Source organism: Trichosurus vulpecula, chromosome 8 (genome assembly GCF_011100635.1).
Source record: "Trichosurus vulpecula isolate mTriVul1 chromosome 8, mTriVul1.pri, whole genome shotgun sequence".
NCBI classification, from domain to species: domain Eukaryota; kingdom Metazoa; phylum Chordata; class Mammalia; order Diprotodontia; family Phalangeridae; genus Trichosurus; species Trichosurus vulpecula.
The window spans coordinates 65,701,656-65,724,070 of NC_050580.1; the positions used below are offsets into that span (position 1 = coordinate 65,701,656).

Here is a 22,415-nt window from a genome sequence, read left to right on the forward strand (position 1 = left end):
TTTTACTCAAATTCCATGTCCAAATCCCCCATGAGTGAGATGCCTTGATTCTTTAGAAAGTTCTCCAACTTATTTGTATACCTCTAGAGCACTCTTTCTTGTCTGACATGAGTAGATGACTTTCTTATGATTACCTAGTCAGTGGAGATGCCCTGTAATTCACCCAACCTGTGACCATCCCTGCTGATATATCATTTTTGGCCCTCAAGAGCATGGTCTATCAACCAATGAGATTCTGTATTTTACCATGCCTCTTTTGTATATTTGGGTATCAAACTATAAAACAAAGTCCTATGGACTGGGGTATCTCAGATCATGAGGAAGATCTGAGGTCCACTTCATTAGAGGGGACCATTGACTCTTTAACATTGAAAGTGCCATTGGTTCAGAGCTCTGCCTGAATGTTTTTCTTGCAGATCAGGCAATTATAATCACCACAGCTCCACAAACATACACTACAGCAGAGGGGTCAAACTTGCTTGAGTGCTCTGCAAAACTCCTGAGTAGAACTAGAATCATATTACAATGTAATTGGGAAATGTTTAACAAAACAAATAAAAATACAATATTACACAGGTAATGCTATTTTGTCAATGCTAAGTCAATATTCAGCTCCTAGGAATGCAGTTTGATACCATTGATCTTAAAGTACTTTAAGTACCCATTTTTCCATGGCCCCTCTGACATTTGTCATTTTTCTCTTTTATCATCTTTATCAATCTGATCTAAGACAATGATCTGAAGAGCAAAAATCTGGGAACTAAATACAGTGTTTGCCTACTTAGGCTACCATCCTTTGGGATCATTTTCCGCACTCCCATTACCCCCTCCACTTAATTTTGTCCCCATTCCCAGGGGGAATATAAATAAACAATATTGTAACAGCACATATACACATTCCCAAGACTCAATGCTCACCACCCCCAAACTTTTTTTCTTAATCAAATTTTATTTTCAAATAAAGATTGAAAACAAAAACAAAAACAAAAAACAAAAACAAAACAAAAGCTTGATGGTTGTGAGCTGGAATCTCAAGGTTGCTTTAACTTAAATTTCTCTATTTATCACTAATTTGGAGCATTTTTTTCATAGCACTATTGATAGTTTGAATTCTTCTTCTAAAAACTTCTTGTTCATGTCTCTTGGCCATTTGGGGAAATGGTTCTTAGTCTTATAAATTTGAACCAGTTCATGCTGCATCTTAGAAATGAAACCTTTATCAGAGTAACTTATAGATCTTTTTCTCAATTAGCTGTTTCCTAATTACCTGTTTCTCTTCTAATTTTTACATCAGATTTGTTTTGAAAACAAACAAACAAATGATTTTTCAAATATCCATTTTATCTTGTGTGATCCCCTCTGTCACTTATTGGTCATGAACTCTTCCCATATTGTTTCAACAATCTGGCTAGCAGCTTCTGTGGGGGTGTAAGATCCACCCGCAGCCAGCACCCACAAAGCTGCCAGCACGCTGCAAAAGCACAGGTTCTTTTGATCTGCTTTAATAAGGAAAGCAAGGTTAAAGGGGTTGACAAGCTTACTTTAACTCAGCATACAGACAGCATTCACTTAGTTCAGGGGAAAAAGCCAGCACCCTGAACTTCAGAGCAAATTACAAACAAAGTACAAACATCAACAGACAGACCCAATACAGATTCATAGTTACCAACATCTAGGTTCAGCCCAGGAGCTCAGAACAAGGGCTGGCCCAGAGTCACACATGCCACCACCGCTATGGGAATGAGCCCCAAAGAACAGACAGCCAATCCTTGGTTTTTATATCTTTTTCGGCATCAGGGGTGAGTCACACATGCGACTCACCCATGTGACCTAGAATCATCACAAAGAGGCGGACTTAAACCCACATGGTCTAAAAGCCTCTGCTCTCCCAGACATGTAAACTAGGCCCTCTCTGGAGTTAGCCCCACCTTGGGCCCCACCTTAGTTGCCAATCCACACACACTAAGGTTTTACACTTAATAGGAGTTTGGGCCTGGGGCTTAGCACCTAGTGAGGCTCAATGAATTACTCGAAGGGAACAAAAGCCAAACTATTCAAGGGCACTTGTTGAACTAAGTGCTAAGGAGCCCATTTTTGGTCACCAACACACATATCCACAGATCCAAAATATAATTTCTTCTTTTCTCCTTCAATTTGTTTATGATATAAGTATATTATCCATTTGGAGGGGCAGCTTGGTGGCAGAGTGGATAGACTGCCAGATCTGTAGTAAGGAAGAGTCATCCTCGTGGGTTCAAATCTGGCCTTAGACACTTACTAAGCTGTTCGACCCTGGACAAGTCACTTAACCTTGTTTGCCCCAGTTTCCACATCTATAAAATGAGCTAAAGAAGGAAATAGCAAATAACTTTAGTATCTTTGCTGAGAAAATCCCAAATGGGTCACAAAGAGTCATATGACTGAATAATGACTCACCAACAGCAAGTACATTTGGAATTTGTCTTGATATATAGTGTAAGGTGTTGGTTTAAGCCCAATGTATAATAGATTGCCGTCCAGTTTTCCCAGCAGTTTTTGTCAAACAGTGAGTCCTTCCTTCAATAACTGGGGTCTTTGTGTTTAGTAAACACAGTACTATTCTTTGCTGGCTTCTGTATGTTGTGTACCTAATTTGTTCCATTGATCGACCTTTCTCTCTTTTTGAACCAGTAACAAATCATCTTAATGATTACTGCATTGTAGTATAGTATGAGATCTGGAACTGATAGAATCCCTTTCTCCCTACCCTTTTTTCACAATTACCCTTGAGATTCTTGATCATTTGCCATTTTTTTCTAGCTCTACAAAACATTCTTTTGGAAGATTGATTGGCATAGCACTGAATAAATAAATTAATTTAGGTAACATTGTCACTGTATTATACTGGCTAGACCTCCCAATGAGTAATTAATATTTCTCCAATTATTTAGGGCTTTATTTCCATGGAATGTTTTATAGTTAAATTCATATACTCCCTGGGTGAATCTTGGTAGATTCCCCCAAGTTTTATAGCTTCTGTTATTTTGAGCAGAATTTTTCTTTCCATCTCTTCCTGCTGGGTTTTGATGTTTAAATACAGGAATGCTGATAATTTATGTAGAATTATCTTATATCCTGTAATTTGCTGAAATTATGAATTATTTTGATCAATTTTAGTTGACTCCTTTGGGTTCTCCAAGTATACTATTACATTATCTATAAAAAAGAAAATATTTAGTTTCCTCTTTGCCTATGCTTAATGCTTCTATTTTTTTGTCTTACTGCTGTTTCCAATATATCTTTACTTTACCTCTGAATTTATTGAAAAGGCCTCTCACGTTATATATATGGACTGGATAATCTCCAATATGTATATGTATATGTATGTGTATGTGTATATGTTTTATATATGTATACATATACATATATAATATCTGCTTTTGGATTTAGATAAGTATTATTTACTATATTAACAAAAGAACCATTTATAATTTCTAGAGTTTTTAATAGAAATGAGTTTGGATTTTGTTAAAAGCCTTTTTAGCACCTTATATGATAATGTTTTATTTTTAATTTTAACATGGTTTATTATATTTATAATCTTATTTATGTTGAAACAACCATGTAGGTTTTTTACACACTTAAAAATAAAATTATTATAAGCTTAACAATCACAAATAAAGGGTAATAAAATTGGGATGGCATATGAAGCTATGAACATTCATTACATAGTATTTGTTAATAAAGCGAATATTAATTTTAACAGCCTAGTAACAAATTGTTATGTTTTATTCTTTTTCTGAACTTCTTTTCGTTTTGTTATACACACTTCTAATGTTCTCATCTTGGCATATTATTTCTGAATTCTATATATTTTATTTTTTCTTATAAATAGACCTTAGAAAATCTGCTCTCATCATTTGAAGCATGTGGCAGACAGAAATAAACAAGCAAAGAGGGAGTAGATACTCTATTAGTGTCAAGTAGCAATGGCAGAAGTAAGAGATAGGGACTGGAACTATAATTTTACAAACATCATATCATGCGAGCCTCACAACAACTCCATGAAGTAGGCATTGAAGTATTAAAAAGCAGACCTATGATTTCATTAACATAGACATCTCCCAGATGAGAAAACTCCCTTTCCCAATGGAGTTTGGTAGTTTCTTTGTGACCGATAGTCATAGAGAGTTGCCTAAAGTATTAAGAGTCTAAGGGACTTGCTCAGGATGTCACAGCCTGTATGTATTAAAGGCAGAACTTGGGGCCAATTAATTAAGGATTATAATGCAACATGTTTGTGGATCTGGCAGACTCAGTGTCGAAGAAGTCCTGAGGCTAGCTGATTCAAGCTGAGATTGAAGGATCATTGAAGGTTTAATAAACCGGGAGAGGTGAAGACCCTGAAGCCAAACAAAAGGTCTCCTGGATGATTTCAAGGGCATTTAGAATCCCCACAAACCGATATTGTTCTCTGAGGCAAAAGACCAGAACTGGATCATTGCTCTTTCTCATACAACACTGTTTCTAGGCCCTTCACTTTGGCATTACTCAGCCCTTCCTCATGGCATCATCTTCCTGATATCATGGTCCTCTTTGAAAATGAAGGACAAAACCATACCACATTCTTTTGTATGCTCTCTCTGTCTCTCTGTCTGTCTCTCTGTCTCTGTCTGTCTGTCTGTCTCTGTCTGTCTGTCTCTCTCTCTCTCAATGTAAGGCAAAGACTCTGCCTTTCCTTCAGTTAAGGTACTTACACAAATTAGATTTAACATTTACCACATTGCCATTAACAGCATTAAGCACAGGCAGGGTAAGCATTGGCTTACAAAAGATGATTTAGTAGGCACCAAGTAGCTCCTCTGTCACCAGTATTCTAAAACCACAGAATAATCACCTCCTACCTCCTACCAAAAGCATGGACCCCTTATGTGCTTCCCAACTACCTTTCCACAGAATGTTTTAACTAGCACACAAAATTTTCACTACCACCAAAGGCTCTTCTTAAAACCTGTAAACTTAAAAACTCATTCATCCTTCTTTGGTTCCTACTCACTGTGTCTAGTTCTTTACACTCTTAGATCTCTCCTTTTCATCTGTTCCTAGCCATGGGTATATCCTAAATCTATGGGAAGATAAAATAGTTAAGGGTGTCAAACCCTGAAAATAAATGACCAAAGAGTCACAGAGGTTATCAGGATCCCCATAAGCAGAAAATTTAGATATTTTACTGCTCTATAGCATAGCCCAAGTTAGGAAATTGCCCTACTACACCAGTTCCCCTTTTTTATTTACCTCTGTGTTTGAAATTCCACCATTAGAGATTTATTCCTTTGGGAATTACAGACTTTTGGTCTTAAAGATATCTAACTTACCCTTGAAAATAATCCCAATCTATTGCTGTCAGGTTTTATCAATTAAGAACCTCAGTTGATGGATTAATTTATAGGTAGCTGAGAATAATGGTCTGAGGTACCATAGAACCTAGCATAAATACAATAGGAGGATGAAGGGATGGTGATATAGAAACTCAGAATAAGAGAAGGAAGGTAGGTGGAAGTCAAGGTAACACTTGGTCTACTTGCCAATTCTTCTGAAAGTTAGACCTTTGAGGATCAAGTCAGCAAGTCAGTCTAATGGTACATGCTTTGATGATGCTGTCTCTTCTTTATACTATGGAGTCTGGACCACGCTGTTTGCTTCTACAGTAAATGGAATAGAGATGACTGGGCTATATATAACATCTTTCTACTTCTTGGTATTGGTAGATCACAGAACAATTTGTTTTTTCTTTCTCCTCTGCCCCATACATAATCCCTACTCTTTCTCTCTCTATATATCTATATCTATCTATGTATCATATATATATTATAGTGAAATCACTCATATTCTGTCAAAGAATTATAGAGCAGGATGGAATTCTGAGAGTTTCTGGCACTTAAATAGTAATCTCTTCTATAATATTCCAGAAAAGTGTTAATTCAGTCTCAACCTGAAGATCTTCACTGAAGCAGAACTTCCCATCTGGAAGTAGACCATTACACTTATAACCTGTACCTCAAAGTCCATTTGCATGGGACTCTCCTCTTTGGTGGGGACTGATTATTCAATGTTACATGCTCACATAAGGGGTGGAGTTGACAAAAAAAAAAAGTTTAAGAGAAGAAAGATCCTAATCCTTTGACTTCCGGCTTTGAGAAAGAAAAAAAAAAACATAATTCCAGACTCTCCAAATCCCTGAAGGAAAAGAAAGACTCTGGGAAGAAGCCAACATGTAGAGGAACTGCTTTAATCATGTCATGTTAGCTTATGGAACTGTGTGTCTTCTTTCTTGAAAATGGAAACCAGAAGATCAGAGTCTTCTCCCAAGTTCTAGCCAACTCCACCCCTTATGCAGGGATAGAACATTGAATAATCAATCCCACAAATGAGAAATCTCATGTGGAGGTATAGGTTACATGTCAGAATCATCACATTTATTTGGAATTTTTCATACATTGAACCAAAATCTTCCTCTCCGCACCTTCTATATACTGTTCCTTATTCTACCATTTCCTGCCAAGCATTATAAGTCTGTATTACAGGCACATTTTAGACAACCCTTCAAATACTTAAAGAGAACTACCCTGTCCTCCTACCAAATCTTCTCCTCATTAAACATCCTTCTTTTCTTCCCCATCTCTTGCATGGCATGTTGTCTAGTCTTCTCATTTGTCCTACTATTTCTCCACTGGAATCTCTCTAGCTTGTTAACGGCTTCCTTAACATGCAATGCCCAAATTCAAGTACAGTCAATATCAAATCAGGACAGAATACGATCAAACTATCACATCCTTCATTTTGAACATCCTACATTTCAATGCAGGCTAGGAATATACTGCCTTCTTTGTTTGTTTTCAGCACCATGTTGTTGGTATTATATGTTGGTTATATGGCATTTGTAGGCCACTAAAACTTGATCTTTTTCTTTCTTTTCTTCACAAAAGAATTGTCTAGACACAGGATGGGGAGAAACGTCCATGTATTGCCTTCAGAGAGCCAGTGGCTACCTGTTTGATCTCTAAGCTCAGAACTATAGAGCATTTAAGGGTCCCCAAAGCTCTTTTCTCACAACTCCGTGAGATAGAAAAAATCCTGTTACCTCTTTTTTACAAATAAAGAAACTGAGGTTCAATCAGAGAGGTTCAGTGACTTGCTCATACTGTAACTGTCAGGCCTTGAACATAGGCCTTCTAACTGAAAAAAAGAAAGAAGACAAAACTGCTATTTCCACTATCCCACGCTGCCTTCTGTTTTTCCGGGCTCTGTCTCTTTACTCTTTGGCAAGTCACAGATGCCTTTTCAAACATGTATGTCTCTTGCATAGTCTTGTATATGGAACCATCCTGGTAGTCCTGACCTTGAGTACAACTTGGTCTGGGGAGAGTGAAATATGCAGAGTTTCCCTGACACCCCGGTGATATGGTGGTTATTGTGAAGTGGTCTCACTGCCTTACAGAGAGAGCCTGTTTGAAAGGATTACAGTCCTGAAACCCCCAGTTTCCTCCTCCTTGAGCTCTTCTTGGAAATACCTTTAAGAGATTAGTAAGAATTGTCTAGGGGGTGGAGAGAACAGGCTTTGAAATTCTGTTTGCAGATAGTAATTCCAATTAATACCTGAACCACCAGCAATCAAAGGGCCCAGGATTCTAAACCTCTTAGCAGAGCCTTGGGGTGAGAGCAAAGTTTCCTGACTTGAGTTCAAACAATTTTCCAATGTTCATGCAGTGTTTCCACAGATGTTGTTTATTTCTCCTCAGCAGTCTCAGGGGTGAGCAATCCCTCTCTCTCTCTTTTAGCCGTCATGAGAATTACACAGTGTTTTGAAAGGGTGGGAAAAAAAGGTTTTCATTGCTTTAATTACCAACCACTGAAGATTTAGACATAGAAAGAATAAAACAAACAAACAAACACAGGAAGAAAAGAGGTTCTTAGAAGTTGTTAATGGCTTTGGGTTAGCATAGGTGAAGAAACCAGCTGGCTGGTGATTTATTAGGGGATCATTAGGTAGAGAGAGAAATGAAATGAAAAGAGCTTATCTCTAAGGACTATGTGCCATTTCATAGAATCACAAATTTTTAAAGTTGAAAAGGACACACTCCCCCTCATTTACTGCGTGAGGAAACCAAGGTCTAGAACAGAAATTCTTAACCTGGGTTCTGTGACCTTTTTTTTAATGATAATTATATTTCAATGTAATTGATTTTCTTTGTAATCTTATGTATTTTATTTTCTGTATTAAAAAAAAGTTGTTCTGAAGAGTCCTTAGAATTCATCAGACTTCCATTCCTTGTCAAGAATCCTTGGCCTAGAGCTATAAAATGACTTATCATATCATAGTTAGAGAAGATAGGACAAAAGCATCAGTCTTCTTAACCCTCCATTCAGTCTCTTTTCTACCACATCATGCTATATCCTTCATATCTAACCAGTGGGTCCGGAAGTGGGACACTTAGCTGGCTTGTCCTGGAGGCTGATGGAAACCCACTTTTGCTAGTTGGTCTGGTCATGATGCTAAAAGGCTGGGTCTTTTTGGCCTTTTATTGATTGCTTTTACTATTCATTTGTCTATAACTGTGAGTGAGATTGCCTAGATGTGATATCTGGCCCTTTTGAGGCCTTTTAAGAAGCAGGACTTTAGTATTTTGTCACTAGAGAGGATGAGCAGTAGTCACCGCAAGAGATGGACAAGAGTGTAGTGGGAAACTGGGCTATGGCTATATTCAAATGTTTCTACTCAACCCCTGGGCTAGTTGGGGGCTGCATGGTTGCCAGAACAAATTGTTTTGATTTGGGAACTTACTATGCTGCATGAGAGTCTAATTATGTGGTTTCATTCAAACCAAAGGGCCCAGCCAGTGACTTGTTACTATGTGATTTGAGTCCTTTTCTACTTCTCTCAGGCTTACTGGGCCTCATTGATCTTTCCTCAGGGTATTTTGGCATATACTTCCTCTGTCTGTGATCTTGTATAGAGGGAGAAAACATCTCTGTCAGTCAAAATCTTATCTAACTATCAAGACCAGTTCAAACACTTCCTTTTCTATGAAGCCTTTCCAGATTCCCAAAAGGGCATAATCTCCTCCTCTGAATTCAATTTGATTCAGTTCTTGGAAAATTATCCCCATCTCTATCTATCTATCTATCTATCTATCTATCTATCTGTCTCTCTGTCTCCCTGTCTATCTATCCATCTATCATCATCTATATCTATCATCCATCTATCATTATGTCTATTACCCCATTTGATACTTTGATGTAGTACAAGGGGTTATTATTTCTATTTACAGATGAACTAAGGCCGAGAGAGGTAGTGATTTGACCACAGTTAACCAACTAGCTAGTAGCAGCAGATGCTACACCCAGGAACTAGAAGATCCCTTTATTTGTGACAGAATTAATTGAGTTTCAACTAGACCCTCAGTGTTTGTTCAGACCTCAGTCCATGAGAGGATGCCTATAATGGCCACACCCATCTTTACTAGTAATCAGCTAGCAGGAACATGCCTCATTGGTATGTCACATGAATAGTTAACAATCAGGAAAGGAGAGATAGGAAGAAAAAGATGAAGCATTTAATGGAGAGAAAAAATAGAAGAGAGAAGGAAAGGAGAATAAGACAGGCTAGCTGAGAAATAATGAAGGGGATATGGGAGGATGTTTTTGAAAATGAATTAGAGCAGCCAAGTGAAAATTTGGAAAGATTTCTATTAAGAATGTCACTGTAGTTATACCAGAGAGTTGAGAATTCTAATATGATAATTGTTTGATTTTTTTTTTGTCTGAGGCGTGAGATCACTATAATCTTGTCTTCAGGAAGGTTTGGTATTAAAATCCCACCTTTTTGATTTCTATCTAAATATTACCCAGGGATGGAGGAAAATGCATTTAACTTCCCATTTCCTACATCTTTCTGCCAGAAAAACTCTTATCAATCACAGTTTAGTGACCCTGACCTAGAAATTATTCTACTCCAACAACCAGAACATCGCCACTAGAACCCTTCTCTGGGGGATAGTCATCATGACATTAGAATACCCAGTGGAAACAATGAATGACAGGATTTCTTTCCAACTACTCAGATTTCATTACTTTGCCCTAGGGCATACCTTAAGGACACACCAGGGATAAGGGAATGCCAGAGAGAATATATAAGAGATGTTTTAGAATCAGAACTTTAGCTTTGGAAGGGACTTTAGAGGAGAGTCATGCTTCAGGTGAAGTTTGAAATAAATGCCCTCTTAGGTCCTTTCCAGATCTGGGATTTTATGATTGTGGGTCACTTGGTTCACCCTCCCATTCAATGTGGAGTCCCTTCTATAGCAGCCCTAACAGGAAATAATTACATCATGTCTAGTTGACAGAGAAAGCACAAATAAACGTTTTTACCTTAGTTTCCAAGGTGGGTAATGAAACCTGAAGAGTTAATACCCAAACATAAGGTTGCCGCCAAAAGGCCTTTCTGAGTTTTTACATTGTCCTATAAGGAAGTGTGGAAGACAGAGCCAGTTTTCTATGGTGTAAACATTTTAATAGGAACTGCACTACTTTATATATATGCATACATACATATACATACATTCATATGTACATATATATATATATATATACACCAATTTGTGTGTGTATTTTTTGAGAATACTGAAGTTCACTTTTACTTATGTATGAAGAAAATATTTATTAAGCACATTAATAGGGTACAGTGAGAAGAGCCCTGTCTGCATAGCTAGAGGACTGTGAGTTTGAAATCTCACCTTTGGCACTTGCTACCTGGATGACTTTGGGAAATCACATAAACTGGGCCTCAGTTTCCTCATATGTAACCTGACTAGCTGGCATTTTAAGTTCCTTGAAGCTCCAAATTTATGATCTTAACAGGGTACAGAAAATTGCTTGGGAGTGATTTTATTACTTAAGAAAGCAGAATATTCAGGTACCTGCTTGTAAACTGATAATTGACCCAATAATTACAAATCATTTGGATGTGTTCATTAAAACAATTCCTCTAAAGGTCTCTTTAGAGAAAAGCAAAACTTTATTAGCCCAGGTCAAGTTATTGTGTGTAATTAAGAGTAATACAATTGCCTCTTTAGAAAATATCCTCTAATTCAGACCATTCTTGCCCCACCTCATTTGTCCAAGGTAGTGAGGTTAAACTTAGGCTCTCACTGTAGTTCTCTTTAGCAGTATGTACAGTAGAGGTTCAGTACTTATTGATTGTAGTTTCTGACTGCAGTCTCGTTTCTTGTAGGGATCATTAGCCGAGAGGATGCAGAAGACCTTCTGTCAAACATGACTGAGGGGGCATTTCTGGTTCGTGTCAGTGAGAAAATCTGGGGCTACACCCTCTCCTACCGCCAGCAGCATGGCTTCAAGCACTTTCTTGTGGATGCATCAGGGGATTTTTATAGCTTCCTGGGAGTGGATCCTAACCGCCATGCAACTCTCACAGACCTTATTGATTTTCACAAGGTATCCGACATGAAGGCTTGGGTGATGGGTGAGGTCGGTGCTGTTCATTTGAGAAGTATCATCGTGGTGACAAGCAACAAACCACAGGTGTTGTGTATTGAGTGTAATTGAGAGATGTGATGATATAAGGACCTTCAGGACAACCCCCACCAGAAAGACCCCCAAATCAAGTTCTTATTGGTATTTTTCTTGGCAACTTTCCTTTCTACCCTCCCTGGGGGAATATTTCTCCTCCAAAGATCATCCCTCTTGGATTCACCTACATGCCCTTTTGTGGTCTCTTAAGGAGCCACAAACAAAGAGAAAAGTGAAATAACAGATGAAACAGGGTTTGATCTTTATAGGAAAAATTCCCCATCCTCAGGATAGCAGCCACAATACCTGAGAATTATACATAATGCCTTTTATTTGGGAGGTTACCTAGGTATATCTATTCCACCACAGAAGCACCATTTAAGGATGGCATGGAGAGCTAGTGGGACTCTTTCTCAAGTGTTATTATCCTCATTATCCAAACATCTTCGAGGGCTTGCTTATGTGCCTAGCAGTACACAAGGAGTTTCTGTCATGTGGGAAGGCACATAGCCTGTGCCTTCTAGCACTGTCCCAACCTTCTACCCTAGTTACTATGCTGTAAGATAGGTACAGAATAAGGTATTATAAAGGCTTTCCCTAATCAAATCAAAGCTTAGCTTAGTTTTAATATAATTTAATATAATTAGCCTGTTCATTAACTACTTTCTCATTTTCAGGGCTTTTCTGGTTCTAAACCTAAACTGAAATCCCTCCGAAAGTACACATATACCCCCACGTGTACTCCCAGTTAACAGTGTACTAATCTTAACACACTTTCTTTTCTAAGCTAACTGGTTTATTATCTGCTTAACGAACTTGAGTTTAGCAGGCTAATGTACCTGTCTGAGTTGCTTCACATTGCAATTTAAATATTCTAATGATATCCTGTCCCCAAGAAGGTCAATTCTGGACACTGGACACATTCGTACCAAGTGTGACTCCAAAATGCACTTTGTCAGAAACCCTGGAGCCTTTAAAAATCAGCTGTCTAAGCAAAACCAAGGCTATGGAAATGAAGAACAGCATTTCCTTAGTGCCCCATTGCAGTCTTTTTTCCATATGAGATTCCTTTAGGTTAGCTCCCTAAGGGAACTGAAACTGCAGGGAAGCCGGAGGGAGACAGGACCTAATCAACTAAATGGGATTGGGGCCAGGACAGTGGAGCTAGCGCTGGCGCTTGTGACAAAGTGCCCCTGAATTCTGGCCTGGATTCAAGCCCTAGTGGCCCAACCTATAATTCCCCCACAGTTCCAATTACCAGCCTGACATAAAGATAAGGCTCCTTAGAGGTAGCTTAACACTGCTCTTTCCCTAAATGTGTTCACTAGATTTCTGTTATGCCTGGTTTAGTGGTAAAGAACATGTGATTAATTTATTCGTTCAATATATAAAAATACTTTTGTTGTTGTTATTGTTGTGGTGGAGTCCTGTGGTTTCACGAACGTAGGGAGGGAGTGAGGCAACTTCCTCTGTTAGGGCAAACTGGGAGTCACCGAGAGTAGCCTGTGAATACAGAGAGATCAAGTGATTTGCCCAGGGTCTTATGGCCTGGAAACAACATATGGAGGACCTAAGCACAGGCTTGCCTGACTCTGAGGCCAGCTTTCTATTCATTATGCCTCTTACCATACATTTAGTGCAGGCATATTTATACATAAACGTGTGTGTGTATACACATACACATACACGCACACGCACACACACATCTGTATATTATAGTGCATGCATCTCTCTATATATCTGTATATACACATATGTATTTATATATTACAGTGATATGTATACATATAAGTATATATACATATATATGCCACCTCTCACTATTCACTTAGTATATGTCTATATATAATATAGAAGTATATATATCTGCTATCTCTTACTATGTACTATGTACGTTATATATACTTATATCATATATATACATATATACACACGACCTACTAATACACTTATTTAAATATATGAATACAATACATGTAATATATATACGTATAATATATAAGTATATAGAGTGCTACGATCTGGAGTCAGGAAAACCTGAGTGCAAATCCAACCTTAGACAATAACTGTGTGATCCTGGGCAAATCACTTAACACTGTTTACCTCAGTTTCCTCATCTGGACCTAGAGAAGAAAATGGCAAATTATTCTAGTATCTTTGCCAAGAAAACCCCAAAATAGGTCAAAAAGAGTTGGACATGAGTGAAAAACAACAAAGCAAAAACAAATATCTTATCTTCTGGTAGTATAGCGGATAGAACCAAGGGCCTGTAGTCAGGAAGATCACGAGTTCAAATCTAGCCTCAGACACTTGCTAGCTAGGCGATCCTGGGAAAGTCATTTATAACTTCTGTTTGAAGAGGCTGCTAGGTATTACAGTGGATAGAATGCAGGGCTTGGAGTCAGGAAAACTCATTTCCCCGATTTCCAATCTGACCTCAAATCAGAATGCATTTACTAGCTATGTGATCCTCAGCAAATCACTTAGCCTTTTTTGCCTTAGTTTCTTCATTTGTAAAAGGAGCTGGAGAAGGAAATGTCAAACCACTTCAGCATCTTTGCCAAGAAAACCCCAAAATGGGGTCATGAAGAGTTGGACACCAATGAAAAATAACTATATTTACGTATATATATGTATATGTATATACATACATACACACACTCACATATACACTGACTCTCACTATATACTTACTCTTTGTGTACATATACACACACAGATGATATATGCAATACATACATGTAAGTGTGTATATATGTATATATACACAATCTCTTACTATTCATTTAGTGTATATATATATACAAATAATATATTATCTATAGTCTATGTAGTTAGCTTACATGTAATATATATTATAGAGACATATATGTATCGATATATACATTATACACATGATAATTAAATATAAATAAAAGACAACACTACAACGATGCCATAAGACAAAATGTACTAAGTGACAAATGAATAGGATAAGTAATGAATTCAAGGGAAGGAAATAAACATGTATACACTGCTTACTATGTGCCAGACACTGTGCTAAGAACTTTACAAATATCATCTCCTTTGGTTCTTACAACAACCCTGCAAGGTAAGTGCTATTGTTGTCCTCATTTTACAGTCAAGGAAACTGAATCAAATAGAAGTTAAATGACTTGCCCAGGGTCACAAAGTAAATTTCTTTTTTTTTAATTTAGTATTTTATTTTCCCCCAATCACATGTTAAAAACAATTTCAACATTTGTTTTTAAAATAAAGTTCTAAATTCTCTCCCTCCCCCCACACCCACCAATTGAGAAGGCAAGCAATTTGATATAGATTATACATGTGTAGTCATGTGAAACGTTTCCATATTAGTCATGTTGTAAGAGAAAATATAGAACTAAATAAATAAATAAATAAATAAAGTTTAAAAAAGTATATTTCTATCTGTATTCAGACTCCATCATGTCTGGGGATGGATAACATTTTTCATCATAAGTCCTTCAGAGTTGTCTTGGATCATTGTATTGCTGAGAATAGCTAAGTCATTTACAGTTGATCATCTTACAATATAATTCTTATGTGTACAGGGTTCTCCTGATTCTGCTCATTTTTCTTTGCATCAGTTCATGTGTTTCCAGGTTCTTCTGAGAGCATCTAGTTAATCATTTATTATAGCACACTAGCATTCCATCACAATCATATATCATGACTAGTTCAGCCATTCCCCAACTGATGGATGTCCCCTCCCCTCAATATCCAATTACTTGCTACCAAAAAAGAGCTACTATAAATATTTTAGCATAGTTCCAAATTAGTCCAGAATTGTTTTAATTTTTGTTTCTCCAATCAATAGTAAGTTAGAGCATTTTTTCATATGGCCATAGGTAGTTTTGATTACTTCATCTGAAAACTGTTCATATCTTTTGATCATTTGTCAGTTGGGGAGTGACTCTTATTTTAATCAACTTGACTCATTTCTATGTATATTTGAGAGATGAGGCCTTTATCAGAGAAACTTGCTTCAAAACTCTTTTCACAGTTATGATTGCTAACTGAATTTCCCTCCACTCTATTCCTACCCCCCATTTGTTTTATTCTCTCTCTCTTTTCACCCCTCTCCCCCTCCAAAGTATTTTACTTCTGACTTCCTCCTCCCCCAATCTGCCCTCCCTTCTATGAGCACCCCCCTTCTTTTCTTATCCTCTTCCCCTCCTACTTTCTTGTAAGGTAAGATAGATTTCTATACCCAATTGTGAGTGTATGTTATTCCATCTTTGAGCCCATTCTGATGAGAGTAAAGTTCACTCCCCCATGGTAATGTAAAAACTCTTTTTTACCTCTTTCATGTGAGATAATTTACCCTATTCTACCTCTCTCTTTCCCTTTCTCTCAGGGCATTCCCCTTTCTCAGCCCTTAATTTTATGTTTTAAGATATCATCCCATCATATTCAACTCACACCTGTGTTCTCTGTCTATACACTCCATCTAACTACTCTCATAATGAGAAAGTTCTTGTGAGTTACAAGTATCATCTTCCCATGTAGAAATGTAAACAGTTTAACCTTATTAAGTCCCTTATGAGTTCCCTTTCCTGTTTACTTTTTTATACTTCTCTTGAATCTTGTATTAGGAAGTCAAATTTTCTATTTAGCTATGGTCTTTTCATCAAGAATGCTTGGAAATCCTCTATTTTATTAAATAGCCATTTTTTCCACTGAAGGATGGAAAGTTTTTCTGGGTAGATGATTCTTGGTTGTAATCCTTGCTCCTTTGCCCTCTGGAATACCATATTCCAAGCCCTCCAATCTTTTAATATAGAAATTGCTAAATGTTTTGTTATCCTGACTGTGGCTTCACAATACTTGAATTATTTCTTTCTGGCTGCTTTCAATATTCTCTCCTTGACCTGGGGGTTCTGGCATTTTTCTGTAGTATTCCTGGGAGTTTTCATTTAGGGATATCTTTCAGGGGGTGATCAGTGAATTCTTCCTATTTCTATTTTACCATCTGGTTTTAGCATGCCAGGACAGTTTTCCTTGAGAATTTCTTGAAAGATGATGTCTAGGCTCTTTTCTTTCTTTTTTTTCATCATGGCTTTCAGGTAGTCCAATAATTTTTAAATTATCTCTCTTGTGTCTATTTTCTAGGCCAGTTGTTTTTCCAATGAGATATTTCACATTATCTTCTTTTTCCCCCATTCTTTTTGTTTGTTTTATTTTTTCTTGATATAGTCATTAGCTTCCATGTGCTCAATTATAATTTTTAATTAATTATTTTCTTCACTGAGCTTTTGTACCTCCCTTTCCTTTTGGCCAATTCTATTTTAAGGAGTTATTTTCTTCAGTGAATTTCTGTGCCTCTTTTTCCATTTGGCCAATTCTACTTTTTAAAGGAGTTTTGCTCTTCAGTGAACTTTTGTAAATCTTTTCCCGTTTGGCCTATTATGTTTTTCAAGGCATTCTTATTCTTGTTGGATTTTTGTACCTCTTTTGTCATTGGGCCTATTTAGTTTTTTAAGGTGTTATTTTTTCTGTATTTTTTTGTCTCCTTTGCCAAGCTGTTAACTCTTTTTCATGATTTTCTTGCATCACTCTAATTTCTCTTACCAACTTTTCCTCTACCTTTCTTACTTCATTTTAAAAATCCTTTTTAAGCTCTTCCATATTGTGAGACCAATTCATAATTTTCTTTGAGCCTTTGGATATAGGAGCTTTAACTTTGCTGTCTTCTGCTGAGTGTGTATTTCGGTCTTCCTTGTCACCATAGCAACTTTCTACGGTCAGAATTTTTTTTCTGTTATTAGCTTATTTTTTCCAGCTTATTTATTTACTTTTAACTCTTTGCTAAAGTAGGGCTCTGCTTCCCAAGTGGAAGGGGCACTTTCCCAAGCTTCAGGGATTTTGTGTATCTGTTTTCAGAGATATTTCTGGGGACTTATACATTTTCAGTTCTTCCAAGGTCGTATGATCCAGGGAGAGGTGTCTTTACTACTCTCCTGGCCTGTGCTCTGGTCTGTGAGCATTCACAAGCACTCTTTTCTGCCCTGGAACAGTGATGAGGGTTCCCATTTTACTGTGGCTGCAAGCTGTGGTGTGCCAGTGTACCTCTTTACCCTGGGACTGACATGCAGTACTGGGACCCAGATTTGAGTATAGGTAAAGCAACAGAGTCCTGTCTCAGTACTAGCAAAGATACTGCTGTAAAATCTCTCTCTCTCTCTCTCTCTCTCTCTCTCTCTCTCTCTCTCGGTAATCGCAGGGTCACACAGCTAGTGTCTGGTGTCTGAGGCCAGATTTGAACTCAGGTCCTCCTGACTCCAAGGCTGGTTCTCTCTTCACTATGCCACCTAGCTCCCCCAACCCTGTAATCTCCTTTTGACCAGTTGCTCAACCCCCTTACCATCTGTGATCTGAGAGCTCCATAACAGAATTAGAGACATTAAAATAATAGTCTCTCGGGACAGTTCAAAGAAAAGGTTGAATGAGGACCTTACCCCAATGCCTGGCATATAGTAAGCACTTAATAAATGACTTTTCACTCATTTATTCATCCAGGTTGTAGGGGTCATTCTATTCTGGCTGGGAGCTTAGTCTTGTTGTTCTCAAAAGTCTTTTCCAATTCATAGATTCTTTGAATTCATGAACTCCTCATCTCCATCTCTCAGAGACCAGTACACTCCAGTCACCATAGGTTAATCAGACATACCTCCTATTTATACATATGAACCTCCCTTTTTCCTTTCTTTCAGGAGGAAATCATCACGGTATCAGGTGGAGAGTTACTACAGGAACCCTGTGGACAGAGGGACAACCCACCAGACTATCACATGTTATTTGATTGACGCTCTTCCATGGAACAGGCCTCCATTTGATTTCCGCAATCACCTTGTACCCAATACCTTCCCAACATCCCCTACTTTGTACCAACAGCTTTGGGGGTGGGCATCTGAAGAAATGGGTAAATTTAATAAGCTTGTTCTGAAAATTTTCAAAGCCAAATGGCAGCCATTAGCATCTTCAAAATGATTTACCACCCACTTGGCATTAAGCAAAGTCACCAGGATCATGTGGTAGGTACTCAATTTTTATTATTTTAAATTTGAACTGAATTTGTTGAATATAAAAATATGTCTCCAGTGTGTATTCATGAAGGTGGTGGTCTCATCACCAACTGATAGGTATTGAAGGAATATTGGGACAGATAGAGTGTTGGACATTAATTCAGGAAGATTTAGATTCAAATCCTGCCTCTGATATTGATTGTGTGACTATGGATAATTTTTCAAACTTCTCTGAGCCTCAGTTTCCTCACCTGTAAAATGAGGGCTTGGACTACATAACTCATAAGGTTTGTTCCAGCTCTAAATCCATGCTCCTATGATCCTGGATCCTAATGGTTGGTCTATTCACTAGATGAGTCATCTGCCACTATTTATCCTACTTTCTTTATATATCTTTCAATGAAGGCAAATGTATGTCATTTGAGCTCATACAATGGGGCAAATTGTTGTATTGAATTATAAATATAAGCTCTTTGAGGGCAAGGAGTGTTTCACTTTTGTCTTTGTCGATTTGTCCTTAGTGCCCGGCACAGTCCCTGGCACATGATACAGACCCACACACACATATACACACATATATACACACATACAAACACACACACACATACACACACATACACACACGCACATACACACACACACATATATATATACACATAATAAATGATCATTCATTGACCCAACAGTTGGATGTCTCCCTACAGATTCATTCAAGGCCTTAACTGTATACCAGAGGATCTTCTCTGATAGTTCACCAGACACAATATGTTAAGAGAGGTTTAATCTCTTTATTTTCTATAACGTTGCTTTTGGTTTTTTATTAACGTTATCACATGTGCTTCCATAGCTTTCCTGGGCTTGAACCAAGTGTCTGTATAGCCAAAGGAAATTATTTATTAGCACTGGGGGATGGGAGGGGGAGAGTGAGAAAATCACATGCTTTACTCTCATACTTTGTTGCACTGGATCCACTGATGCACACTGAAATCCCTCCACACCTTATCATCCTGTGCAGTTCTTATCCATGCATTTACATTAATGCCCTGAAGAAGCTCTGCCCCAATAAGTAATAGATTTTACTTTGGTTCTCTGTTTGTCCCCAGGGGACCACAGTAACACATGGACTGCCCAGCTATGGACTCTCCTTCCCATCACATGACTGTATTTTGATATGTATACACAAGAAAGCATTATGAAATATATGAATGAGCATCTATCTAGCTTATAGAGTTCCATTTAAAAGTTGGAGGCAGGGGGTAGAACCAGGATGACAGAGAAAAGGCAGGGACTCACCTAAGCCTTCACCTAAACCCCTCCAAAAACCTTGAAATAATGCCATAAAACAATTCCTGGAGCAGCAGAACCCATAAAAGGATGGGGTGAAATAATTTTCCAGCCAAAGACAACTTAGGCCAACAGGACAGGTCTGTCACACCTGGATGAGAGTGTAGCACAAACTAGTACAGGCCATGCCAGCAGAGCCCCAAACCCAGGAAAACAGGAACAGGCCTTGGGAGCCATTGAATCAGCAGTGGCAGCAGCTGCTTCTGGAGTACTTAGCCAACGGATAGTAAGGAGGTTGAGCAACTGGTCAGAATGAGAGGTATCTTTTCTAGCACTGACTCAGGACTGTGTTGCTTTGCCTTTACTCAGATTTGGGTCCCAGTCCTGCATGTCAGTGCCAGGGTAAGGAGGTACACTGGCACACCAGAGCTTGTGGACACAGTAGAATAAGGACCCTCATCACAGTTCCAAGGCAGAAAAGAGTGCTTGGGATTGCTCACAGACTAGAGCACAGGCCAGGAGAGTAGTAAACACACCCCTCTATAGATCATGCCACTTTGGAATAACTGAAAATGTATAAGTCCCTAGAAGTATTTCTGAAAACAGCTGCATAAAATCCCTGAATCTTGGGAGAGTGTGCCCTCTACTTAGAAGCAGAAGCCCACTTTAGCAAAGAGTTAAAAGTCAAGAAACAGGCTGGAAAATGAGCAAAGAACAGAAAAAAATTCTGACTACAGAAAGTTACTAGGGTGACAAGAAAGACCAAAACACACTCAAAAGAAGACAGCAAAATCAAAGCTCCTACCTCCAAAGGCTCAAAGAAAAAATATGAATTGGTGTCAGATAATGGAAAAGCTCAAAAAAGGATTTTAAAAATCAAGCAAGAAAGGTAGAGGAAAAATTGGTTAGAGAAATTAGTGTGATTCAAGGAAATCATGAAAAAGAGTTAATAACTTGGTAAAGGAAACAAAAACAAATACAGAAGAAAATAACACCTTAAAAGACAGAATAGGCCAAATGAGAAATGAGGCACAAAAATTCATTGAAAAAAAAAAACTCCCTAAAAAGTAGAATTGAGGGGCAGCTAGGTAACACAGTGAGTAAAGCACTAGCCCTGGAGTCAGGAGGACCTGAGTTCAAATGCAGCTTCAGACACTTGACACAATAGCTGTGTGACTTTTGGCAAGTCACTTAACCCTAATGGCCCTGCCTTCCCCCCTGCAAGAAAAGTACAATTGGCCAAATGGAAAGGGAGGTACAAAAGCTCACTGAAGAAAATAATTGATTAAAAATTATAATTGAGCACATGGAAGCCAATGACTATATGAGAAATCAAGAAACAATAAAACAAAACAAAAAGAATGAGGGAAAAAGAAGATAATGTAAAATATCTTAACAACTGACCTAGGAAATAGATACAAGAGAGATAATTTAAAAAATATTTGACTTCTTGAAAGCCATGGTCAGAAAAAGGAAGAAAAGAGCCTAGACATCATCTTTCAAGAAATTCTCAAGGAAAACTGCCCTGGCATGCTAAAACCAGAGGGTAAAATAAAAATAGAAAGAATCCACTGATCACCTCCTGAAAGAGATCCCAAAATGAAAACTCCCAGGAATACTATAGACAAATGCCAGAACCCCCAGGTCAAGGAGAGAATATTGAAAGCAGCCAGAAAGAAATAATTCAAGTATTGTGAAGCCACAGTCAGGATAACAAAACATTTAGCAGTTTCTATATTAAAAGATTGGAGGGCTTGGAATATGGTATTCCAGAGGGCAAAGGAGCAAGGATTACAACCAAGAATCATCTACCCAGAAAAACTTTCCATCCTTCAGTGGAAAAAATGGCTATTTAATAAAATAGAGGATTTCCAAGCATCCTTGATGAAAAGACCATAGCTAAATAGAAAATTTGACTTCCTAATACAAGATTCAAAAGAAATACAAAAAAGTAAACAGGAAAGGGAACTCATAAGGGACTTAATAAGATTAAACTGTTTCCATTTCTACATGGGAAGATGATACTTGTAACTCACAAGAACTTTCTCATTATGAGAGTAGTTAGATGGAGTGTATAGACAGAGAACACAGGTGTGAGTTGAATATGATGGGATGATATCTTAAAACATAAAATTAAGGGCTGAGAAAGGGGAATGCCCTGAGAGAAAGGGAAAGAGAGAGGTAGAATAGGGTAAATTATCTCACATGAAAGAGGTAAAAAAGAGTTTTTACATTACCATGGGGGAGTGAACTTTACTCTCATCAGAATGGGCTCAAAGATGGAATAACATACACTCACAATTGGGTATAGAAATCTATCTTACCTTACAAGAAAGTAGGAGGGGAAGAGGATAAGAAAAGGAGGGGGGTGCTCATAGAAGGGAGGGCAGATTGGGGGAGGAGGAAGTCAGAAGTAAAATACTTTGGAGGGAGAGAGGTGTGAAAAGAGAGAGAGAATAAAATAAACGGGGGGGGGGGTAAGAATAGAGTGGAGGGAAATTCAGTTAGCAATCATAACCG

At 38.0% G+C, this 22,415-nt stretch overlaps 1 protein-coding gene across 1 annotated transcript in view; it reads left to right on the forward strand.

Moving 5' to 3' along the window:
- SH2D4B (SH2 domain containing 4B) overlaps nt 1–18,388 on the forward strand; it is a 191,707-nt gene extending 173,319 nt beyond the window's left edge. The window contains exon 9 of the mRNA XM_036737088.1: nt 18,300–18,388. Coding sequence (XP_036592983.1) covers nt 18,300–18,388 — 89 coding nt within the window. The remainder of the gene's footprint in view (nt 1–18,299) is intronic.
- The last annotated feature ends 4,027 nt before the right edge of the window (nt 18,389–22,415 follow it).